The sequence below is a fragment of the Bombyx mandarina genome, chromosome 09, assembly GCF_030267445.1.
Source record: "Bombyx mandarina strain Sakado chromosome 09, ASM3026744v2".
Lineage (NCBI taxonomy): Eukaryota > Metazoa > Arthropoda > Insecta > Lepidoptera > Bombycidae > Bombyx > Bombyx mandarina.
In genome coordinates, this window is record NC_143216.1 from 2,358,187 (window position 1) to 2,370,050 (window position 11,864).

Below are 11,864 nucleotides of genomic sequence, written 5' to 3' on the forward strand. Positions count from 1 at the left end.
TATCGTCTTGTTATTTATCTTATTGTTCTATTAATCGAACCGAAATAGTAGTGAAGTTAAACGAAATTTATTCAAATAACTTAATACTCATGAGAGTATTAAGAGTTTCCTCGGTAACCGTACTCGTCGAACTCGACAAAGAGGTCGACGTGCAACCTAACCCATGCATCAGCCCGCTGAGTTTCTCGCCGGATCTTCTCAGTGGGTCGCGATTCCGATCCGGTAGTAGATTCATTCGCGAAGCAATTGCTCTTGAGTTGTTAGGTCTCCTTCGGAGGCGCTCGGGCAGTTGTTAGCAAATCCCACCCCTCCTGGCTGAGCCTTTGCTCGCCCACCTGTCCTGGTGAAGCTGGAAAGGCCTCCGGGCCACCAGTAATCTTTCAATCATAAAAAAAAGGATTAAGAGTAATAAATTTCGTTTCGGACTCATGTCCGCGCGGGTAGGTACCACCAGACCGCCTATTTCTGCCATAAAGCAGTAATGCGTTTCGGTTTAAAGGGTGGGGCGGGCAGCCGTTGTAACTATACTGAGACTTTAGAATTTATATCTCAAGGTGGGTGGTGCATTTACGTTGTAGATGTCTATAGGCTTCAGTAACCATTTAACACCAGGTGGGCTGTGACCTCGTCAACTCATATAAGCAATAAAAAATAAATAAATAAAACAAACGTGTGGCACTCGGGAACTGCCGCGGTAAAGCTATTGCATGGCATTTTTTATCAACTTGTGCAATTACAATTAGACAAAGTTAATTTAATATTAAAACAATAATAAAACAAGACCACGCTATATTAAACATTATTAAAAGCAAAACCTTAACTGTCCCCTTCACACTCATAAGCTAGACCGCGCGAGAGAGAGATAGATGGGCAGACTTTTCATGATGCGAATGCAGTGTGACGTTACACCACGCGCTTATTCACAAACACTACATTTCGTTACGGAATTTCATGATTCGGTTGCCGCGCTCAAGGCTTGCGATAAAAGCTATGCAATAGCTTAAAAAAACTAGAAATCTAATGTATATGCGGTTAAATCCTGAAATAAATATAACGAATTGAAATCTGATCCATCCACTGGCAGAAAATATCAAAAAAGTAGTGTGACTTGATGGATGGAGCGGGCATAATTGCCCGTCCCCCACTTGTTAATGAATCGAACGTAATGAAAAATGATTGTGCAACCGTCTCCCGCGTCCGGTACTGCCGTGATGTATGGTCACACTACTTCGTGTTACAAACGACATTGCAAATGGCCGCCTCAATTTGTTTGTACAATAATAAATGATTGATTGATGTTTATGAGTTTGATGAGGACACTTATTTTAATGTCTTCTTTGTGGACTCGGTACTCTGTTTTGTTAGATTTGACAAATGTAGTGGATTCGGGACTAACGTGGAGTTTCGAATTAGTTTGAATGGGCATATTATTCAATTCCGCCCAAATCATAGCTTCGGGCAGAATTAGGTCTTGTCAGTCCGCACGGGTAGGTACCCACTCCCGCCTATTTCTGCCGTGAATTAGTAATGCATTTCGGTTTGAAGGGTGGGGCAGTCGTTGTAACTATACCGAGACCTTAGAACTTGTGCCTCAAGGTGGATGGCGCATTTACGTTGTAGATGTCTATAGGCTCCAGTAACCACTTAACACCAGGTGGGTTGTGAGCTTGTCCACCCATCTAAGAAATAAAAAGAAAGGTGAAACTTGCATTTGGATTACCTATGTCTATAGACCTTAAGTAACAACGAGTGTTGGAAAGGATCAGTATTCACGACTGTTTAATATTAAATTTGCAGACAAACGTTCTATAAGTCGATGATTACGCGCGGTTAAAGCCCGCATTTGTTTTACTAAGCTCAATAGTCAAATAAAACTACATTTAAGATACAGTCGCGATTACCAGTCTAATGGTTAACTCCCCCCAAACGACCTCGGTGTTTTTGCCACTAGATTAGAAGTTCTATTACTTGAAGAACATTCTAGCACATTCATTCAAGAACATTCTAGCATTTCAATTGTTCAATTTTTTATTTTTTATTGCCCTTGCAGGCAGACGAGCATACGGTCCACCTGATGGTGAGTGGTTACCGTCGCCCATGGACCTCAGCAATGCCAGGGGCAGAGCCAGTCCGCTGCCTACAGCTTAATACTCTCCAAAAGCCTATTTAATATATTGTTTTAATGATTCAAATAGACAAGCGTGACCAACCAGACCAGAGCCTTCAGATGTTAGAGATTTCCGGAGTCCTGGGACAATACCAAGCATTCCAGCGCATTCCATTTTGGTTGTTCCCTGCTTTAAAAAAGGGCAATAACGATTATATTCTGACTGAAATAAGCATAACATTCCATGTTCCGGCGATATCCATTGCTCGGTACTTTATAACTGAATTAATAGGAAATTTTATTATTGTGGTGGTTGTATATTAGTGTATTCACAATTGTTTACGGTTGTTTACTGATAGCATATAATTATATTATAGTTAAAGGCTGTACAACAAACGTTTTGAAGTCATAAGGCCTTGGGACCATGTGTTGTTCGGACAAATAACTGTTTGGCTTCGACTAAAACGGGTCTAGACTTCAATTTCAAAAGAAAATCGATTCCTATTTTTTCTTCTATGAATAAACGCTAAAAGAACAAGCAGTAATAATAATACATTATAAAAAAGGGAAACTTAAATCCATCCGTCCATAAGTTCTACAAAAGTCAGTGAACACAAAGTAACCTTTTTGTTTTCAAAACGCTAAAGCATTTTAACGTTACGATACACAACGAATAAAATTAAATTTATTAGTCAGAGAGCATTGTCGCCGCCTCGCGTTAAACGATGCGCGATTAATTTTATCGATACAAGCAATTATTTTAATCGATTTTGAAATCGAATGCCCATCTGTCGTGTTTCACAGCGAGCGAAGGGTACGATGACATTTATATCAATAAATTTATCGTTCCGTATAAATTATAGTATCTATAGTATTAATAAAACAATAGCAAACCGAGGTAGCTTTTATTTATTTGTGGATGTCAGACACTATGGTTAATAATTTTCGTTTCGACCGTTGTAAAAATAGGTTTCACTGTACACCGAAATTAAACATTATCTACAGAAAATATTTAACATCATAGTGCAATAGGTATAGTATTCATCATCATCATCAACAGCCCACAGTCGTCCACTGCTGGACATAGACCTCTCCCAATCCACACCACTGAGCCCGGTCTACGGCTGTCCTCATCCACTTCTTGCCGGCCACCGTTCGGAAGTCATCGCACCACCTAGCCAGGGGGCGTCCCACGTTACATGTTCCGCTGCGCGGTCTCCACTCCAGTACCCACTTCAGCACTTAATATAAATAGGTATAGTATTAGTACATAAATATTTATGTGTTTTTTTAGCCACGTTTTGATATGGGAATAATATAATGCGAATTAACTAACTTTTTAAATTTATTGGCTTACAGTAATTTTACCTACGGAGCCGAAACGTGGACACTGACTGTGCGACTAGTCCACCAATTAAAAGTTACTCAGCGAGCTATGGAGCGAGCTATGCTTGGTTTGTCATTGCGAGACCGAATACGCAACGAGGTCATTCGGGCAAAGACCAAAGTGATCGACATAGCTCGCAGAGTTAGTAAGCTGAAGTGGCAGTGGGCTGGTCACATATGTCGCAGAACCGATAACCGTTGGGGTAGACGTGTTCTGGAGTGGAGACCGCGAACCGGCAAACGTAGTGTAGGACGCCCTCCTGCTAGATGGAGCGACGACCTGCGCAAGGCAGCTGGCAGTAACTAGATGCGTAGAACCGAAGATCGGGTTCATTGGCGAGCTTTGGGGGAGGCCTATGTCCAGCAGTGGACTGCCGCAGGCTGATGATGACAGTAATTTTACATGTCCTTATCGAACTAGTTACAACTGAATTCCAACCCATAAGCTGGAGCGCATGCCGTAGGTCAGGTAGTCAACAACTGCTTAAGACGGTATTCAAGAGAATTCATGACTAAACTACCCCCACTTTCTACTATAAATACGACTGAACATTGTCGCACAAAACATCAACGAATTTTTTTATTTTTTTTTTATTGCTTAGACGTGTGGACGAGCTCACAGCCCACCTGGTGTTAAGCGGTAACTGGAGCCCATACACATTTACAACGTAAATGTGCCACCCACCTTGAGACATAAGTTCTAAGGTCTCACTATAGTTAGTGTAGCATTCCGACTCGAGCAGCCGAACGAGGCGGAGCTCTTTCTTATTATCATTGTACACTGGAAATGTAATAAATGGAACTCATTGGAAAAGTGAGTCTTAATTACTGTTACTGTGGAAGGCAATGATAACGAGGGAGAGAATGGCGTCAACAACGCTGATGTCATCATTTTATCATATAAAATTAACTGATAATTATTTTTATATATTTATCATATGATTATACAAGTCCGACTTAAAACTTGAGTACTATTAGAATTGAAATAACTTTTCCAGCTTAATCTCATATTTGATATTGTCATTATATTATTTCCGACGTTTCTTAATATACTTACCAGTTTTTCAGTCCGCAAATGTTTGTCAACCCATCATATTAAAGTCATTTTAACTTCACTTTTCAAAACGAATTGAAAAGTGGAACACGTTACCGACTCGACGCCAAACTAAGTGTGCAAGTAAAGGTGAGACGTATCTACGATCTCGCAGATCTGTGGTAAGCGACTGTCTGACACTCGCCGCTCGGTGTCTGACATCGAGTGATAAATGAGCCGTTAAAGATTGATAACGCTGTTAGATAGCGGGCGCCGGGAGATTTCCTTCTGAAAATAAATTTATCTAGCAACTGTTAATAATTTAAATTAATCTAATGCTATTGTATGATGTATACTGATTGTGTTTAGTACATTTGTCAATCGGTGTAAGTTCTTTTTTTTTGGAACGAAGTTCCTTATGGGACGATGCGGAGGGGTATCCTAACGGGGAAAAAACGTCCGTAACGTAAGATTTTTATTAGTAATGCACACAGTGTACGACTTAACTTTGTAATAACGTACAAAAAATAACATATTTATATTATATATTTTTTATAAATCATTGTGAATAAAATAAAGAAGTTAAGTAGTTTTTATTTTATTTTTATCAATAAAAAAATCATAATAAAAAATGTATACCCGAATATATTTTCTTTATACCTCGAATAGAACTTAAAATTCATATTTTTATAATAAGCAACTTCGTTCCTATCCGGTGTCCCACGACACCACACATCTTTTTATTTATTTTTCTCATCGTGTTTTGATTTGAAAATTAGGTGTTAATATTAATCGCTTGCTAACAAATTTTAAAATATATGTAAATTAGAAAAAATAAAATTTAAATGCTTGATGAGATTTGATCTCGATTACGTCATTCCCTCGTCTTATATGAAGATTTAAAACCACCATTGTATTCAAATGTTAGATTGGAATAAAAACACAACTAAATACATTAGATTGGGGGGAATAGAGACTAGAGTTAGAATAGGAACAAATCTGGGATGTCACAATACTTTTGTTGAGTTGTTAGATTTAACTTTGTTGAACTGAAAATGACTTTTATTTAGTGTTTTGTAACTCATTAAAGATATTAAAAAGTTAATTACCTGAAGTTAGGTACCTACCTAACAACTAAATAGTGCCAGCCCTATCGAATAACTCTATTGTCCCCATACGTAACCTGATTCACCCCAAAGCCAAGGTTAATCGGGTAAAATTTTTTTTTTTAGTTTTTGTGTATATTTTGTAATGAACTATGTATAATAACGCATCGTATATAAAAAATTAAGCCTCTGGAACCATTTTAATCTCAGTTTTATTTGTGGCTAAGAAAAACCATTGAAAATTTTTGTTGTTTTTGCAAAGGGTCCCGATTCCCCCCAATCTACCGTATTAAGATAGATAAAAATTTATTCTGTAGCATTGAAATTTCGAATCAAATTATCAAATGCAGATTGTACATGTCGTGTGGTCTCCCTACTGTATACTACAGCGGTGCGGGAGTATCTTTGAACAGCGCGGGCAATTATTTATTAAATAAAAACAACATATTTGCAGTTTTAAGAAGCAATAGGACGCAATTGTTTACTGGGTATTTGTGTTACTGGAGCCCATAGACATCTAAAACGTAAATGCGCCACCCACCTTGAGATATAAGTTCTAAGGTCTCAGTATAGTTACAACGGCTGCCCCACCCTTCAAACCGAAACGCATTACTGCTTCACGACAGAAATACTTATTAAAAGACAAGCGCGCTTTACTGATATAGGAACATAGGTAACTGAAAATTAGTGCACATTTGACATTATAATAATATAACACTTTATTTACACCATATGTACAAAGTAAGCATATAAAAACAAATAATAGTCGGTGACATAAATTGGCGGCCTTATCGCTGTAAGCGATCTCTTCCAGGCAACCTTGCAGGGAGAGGAATAAGCGAACTGGACGGTGCTATATCTTAATAAACTTACATAAAAATATATACTTATATACACATGTGAAAAATAAATACAATATAAGATAGACTTACATACGATTAAATACAAATAAATACTAAAAATATGCAAGTAAATACAAAATAAGTAGCAACTTGTACAGTTATATTGTAGGAGCCATATTATTGTGCACGGTAGTGCGATCTTAATCTGAACTTGAAATTTTCCGGCGAGGACGATTGACATAATACGATTGAAGTGATTTTTTGTGTCTTATATTATTTTGCACGTTAATTGTAATCTAAATAAAAAAATACTGGCTTCTAAATGTGATTTTGAAGTTGATAGTATGAAGAGAACCTTCTGAAACTTCTTGAAACTCTCTCTTTCTCTTGAAACTTCAGCGCTGCTGAGAGCGTCTTGTTTACTGGACTGAAGTCTGCAGGAAGAATGTTGCGAGTAAAGAAATTTTATCAGACTGAAGCCTATGGGCATAATGTTGCGAGTAAAGAAATCTTTCTAAGTTTAAACAAAATATTGAGTATGCCACTAGAATTCAATGACTTGCTTTGTCTATTGTTAACGGTTTTCAGTCTACCCTCCAAAACTAAGTTTTTGTGAAGATAATACATTTAAAATGCATATTTTTGATTCTGTGAAACAATAATTTACCCTACATTACCAACGTGTTCTGTTCTGATCTTAAGCGTAAGTTACAATGTATTTGATATTTGCTTAACTTAAAAACTTAATTGGACGCGATTCAATCAGCCTATTGATTTCACGAATACTTAGAAGTCGTTACGTTACGAAGAACGTTGTTAATAATATGGATGACGGTTACGGAATCCACTTATTTAGCAGTGCTAAAAAGTTGAAATTAAGGAATAACATTATTATTAAAAACTTAAAAGAAAAGTTGGCCTCTAAATTCAAAGATAGGCTAAAATGCCTGTCACATCCGAAAACTAAATGAGATTATATTTGACAGGGTAATTTTGACAGTGGCGGTGTCAAGTCGATCTTATTAACGATGTAAATGAATACGGAATGAATCCATTATTCCACAAACAAGGGCCTAGGGCGGGAGTGTTGTTGGGCGTTCTATTTTTGTGATATCCCACAGAGCTGATGAAACCTAATGTGTATGTATTTAAATTGGAAGGTTGTAGCTCAAAATTAATTTGCTTGTACACAAATTTATTTTTTGCGATAAATAAATATGAGGACTACTAATTTCAGAAATTTCCAGGTTGGGGAAAAAGGGTCTTATGTCTGTAGTAATGATGAATGCGTAAAAACGAATTAATTCTTGACACAATATTTTTAACGCAATCGCTCTTATTGGAGCATGGCTGAAGACTGAACTAATGCTGTCTGAGTTAACTGAGAGTAGAAATACTGAATAGGGAATGCCTGGTTAACATTATTGTTTACATGATTCCGGCACTACAATGTCTACAATACGTATTAGTTGCGTACTTAACTACTTAAGCTAATTTAAAACGTAAATTTCTACAATGAAACATAACTATTTAAACGAAGTATAATTTGTCTGTTCAATTTCAATATTATCTATGGACATACACAATTACAGACCAAAAAAATTGACATCTAGTCACTTAAGATTAATAATAATTTCATCGCAAGCTTAAACTATCCAGACATCTAGTAATCTAATGTAAGCTTGTAAATAGTAATGGTTGTAAATGTAAATAAATTTGTTGTGGTGGGCTAGGTTCAAGGGAAAAGACCTCCAGCCGATCACCAAGCTGTTGGTCGGAGTTGGTTGGTCAAGTAATCGCGCTCACCGGACTCTCCGTTACAACCGCCCTGAGGAAAGCTGAAAATCGAACGAAGTGGAACATGATTGTACAAAGAGCCACGAAGGCCTTTTGAAGACACGACGTGAAGCAATGATGATTCCTGGCTGGATTCATACACGCGCCAAAAATGAAACCCAAAACCTGTGCGAGTGTAGGCAATCACAACTCTATATAGTTCCAAGTCATCGCCTCGTCCATTAAAGCTAGGAGGATGTATAATAAATGAGTTACCATATTTTCGTCAGTACCTATCGGGCGGAGTGTTATTTATTGGCTTAAAATTGTAGCCATCGCATAAATTATGTATGACGGTAGTAATTACAACGAACTCCATGTACGTATCCCTACAATCAGGCTTTGTTTGTATCAAATATGTAAAAATATAGGTTTTGATGTTTTTGTTGTTTTACTGGTGGATCTCTTGTGAGTCCGCATGGGTACGTAACACCACCCTGTCTATTTCTGCCGTGAAGCAGTAATGCGTTTCGGTTTGAAGGGCGGGGTAGCCGTCGTAACTATACGGAGATTTTAAAACTTGTATCTCAAGGTGGGTGGCGCATTTTAAGTTGTAGATGTCTATAGGCTCCAGTAACCACTTAACACCAGGTGGGCTGTGAGCTCGTCCACCCATCTAAGCAATAAAAAAAGTTATCGGAGTTTGCAGATGGGTATATAAATAAATAAGGTATGTCGCACACGTCGAGATAGAGTTGTGCGATAATTCGCTGGGTGTACTCGAATCAAGCGATACGACTATACTGGTGCTCAAATTCCGCATTAGTATTGCTCCTAATTCTCAAATACGCATTTAAGACAAGTTCATTATGAAGGACTATCGTGTAATACAAGTCAAACCTACTGTTGAGGTGATGTAGATTAGTTTTCATTGGCTTGAAATTTAAAATGGGTGACGTGTGGTTTATATTGCATAGTTTGTGACATTGACCAATATTCGGGCTTTGTACGAATTTACTAGGTCTCCGCGCCTGGGGGGTGTGTGGGGTTTGTGGGGCTTGATGGTCTGCAGATGTTGGGAGCAGACCGCGGGCCCACGACACACGACTTATCTCGTTTTACTTACAACAATTTTACTTATAAAACTGATTTAACAAAAATACTAATATATTGCATTTATTTTGGAGTTGTATCATAATCACGGTCACGATACGACGTATTTACTACTAAATGTTTGAATTTATTGCATGTCGGTTTTACTAAATGTTTGAATAATACCCTTTATTGCATGACGGTTTGGAGAGAGGGGGAGCCTTTGTAATGTAAACACTGAGACCTTAGAACTCATTTCTCAGGGTGAGTGACAGTTCTACGTTATAGATGTCTATGGGCTCCGGTAACCACTTAAGACCGGGTAGGCTGTGAGCTCTTCTTATCTAAGCTATAAAAAAATAATCAACATTCATTATAAACGTGGAGTAAACGTAACAGCTTGTTTACTGCGACCATGATTTAGAGTTTTGTTTTGCTTCATCATGTCGGCTCCATTATAAATGATTGCTCTCACTCTGTGAAACATCGTACCATATAACGTCGTATCGCGAGAGCATCGGCATCGCAGGATCCGACTGATGCATGACCACGACCATGTCAAGAGTGTACGACTAGTAAGAAGAAGAAGTCAGCATAGTTGTCGTCATCCTATTTTCAAAATATAGATTCACACTCCGTTCTCCTGAGAATGTATTCTTATTTAAATTAATCATCAAAGAGAAAGAAACCTCAGCAAATGTCGAATCAGTTCCGGAACACAATTAATTCCCTTCGCCGAGATAGCGACCCCAACAGAACAAAACACTAACATCTTCTCCGCTATTACGTCCACAATTAACCCGTTCACGCTCATCGTTTAATTCAATTAACACCCCAGCATTCTATCTCGGTTCCACTCGAACGATTTCCGCTCGTTCATCTCGTTCTTGCAGCAATCTGCAAGCTGTCTTGTGGTGACCCAACGTAGTTAACATGTTGGCCATTGTTTTCAGACGCGGGACCGAGATGGCCTTAGGGATGTGTCGGGGCACTAGTTTTGTTGAGATCTATGTTTGTAATAATAAAATTTAAATAAACTTTACGGATTAATCTTACATTGATTATTTACATTTTAGTATTATCTTCGATCGCCGGTTCCGGTTGCTTAATGGTGAACACGTATCGAGTGATTGTCTTATAAAATAATAACAAAACAGTGCAATTAAGTGACATACGAGTACAAACAAGTGTTTATTTCACCTGAACATTCACAAAAAGTTCAAATATATAGAAGTAGTAGCGCGAAATCAGTTTCTTCGTCGTCAAATTTGATCGAAGTGTACACAACTAAACAAGGAAGATCATCAACAAGTAAATTAGATCAGCCATATTTATTACAATAGTGCCAACCTATACACCGAATCATAGACTCAGAAGAACAGTCGAATGACAGCGAAATATTCAATAGTGTGGCAAGCATCAAAATTATAAATTCTACCATTTGCTGTTACCATTTGCACAAACCCAAATTACCCTAGAAAATGGATAAAAATATGGAAATATTATGGTCAAAATTAGAAGATAAGCTAAATCAACAAACTCTAATAATAACTAATACAGTCACAATAAATTTTACGGAGGTGTTAAATGAAAAATTGGAATCGCTTACTGAAGAAAATAACAACCTCAAATTAAAAATTTCTGAATTAGAACAAAAGCTACAGTATTTGGATAAAGATAAACGAAAGAATAATTTAGTCTTTTTCGGTGTCGAAGAAAATGGGAAAAGAGAAATAGATCTTGTAGAATACATAAAGAAGATTATCGTAGAAGCAGGCACCCCTCTGGACTGTCAAGAAGTAAGTAATATTTATAGAATCGGTGCGTCATCCACTAAAAGCCGCCCGATAATAGTGACCTTTACGACTACATGGAAAAAGAATCTTATACTAAAAAACAAACCTAACCTTCCACAAGGCATCTACGTGAAAGAAGATTATTCAAAAAGCGTCCTTGAAACGAGGAAACAACTACAACCGAAAGTAGAAGAAGAGCGTAAAAAAGGAAACATCGCATATTTGAAGCACGATAAATTGGTAGTAAAGAAACCATACGAGGTCGGCCGAGAAAAAAGGAAAAGAGATCAGTCTGATTCACCAAATTGGTCATCACTAAAGAAATCGAACACAAACAAAATTCCAGGAAGAAACCCGCCTAATACCGGTTCTAAAGAAATAATCAAACCTAACATTTTAAATTATATAGCACGAGGAAGGTCATCTTCTTTATCTGAGATCCCAAAAAACCAGGAACTAACATAGGCACCCGGAACCAAACAAAAAGAAAAATAAGCTCCTTATATAAATCAACATTGAAGATAAACCCCCCAAGCCGGCTAGTCACCGTGGGGGAAGATGACTACTACCCTCCAAATAATCTGCCCAACTCAACACAAAAACTATTCAAAGAATCCCGCCATCGGACTAGCACCTTACACATCGTTACATATAATACACTTTCACTACGATCAGACGAAAAATTGACAGAACTTGTGTTCGCATTAGATAATATAAACTGGTCTA

The 11,864-nt window shown here is 37.6% G+C and overlaps 1 protein-coding gene across 1 annotated transcript; it reads left to right on the forward strand.

The window, feature by feature from the left end:
* The first annotated feature begins 10,434 nt into the window (after positions 1-10,434).
* LOC149502294 (uncharacterized) lies at positions 10,435-11,607 on the forward strand. Its single transcript, XM_089729669.1, has one exon. It carries the CDS (start codon positions 10,824-10,826, stop codon positions 11,601-11,603), a length of 780 nt encoding a protein of 259 aa, XP_089585795.1. The 5' UTR covers positions 10,435-10,823; the 3' UTR covers positions 11,604-11,607.
* Positions 11,608-11,864: the final 257 nt, after the last annotated feature.

Coding starts and splice junctions, on each gene's coding strand:
- LOC149502294 (XM_089729669.1), top strand. CDS start 10,824: ATGGATAAAAATATGGAAATATTATGGTCAAAATTAGAAGATAAGCTA.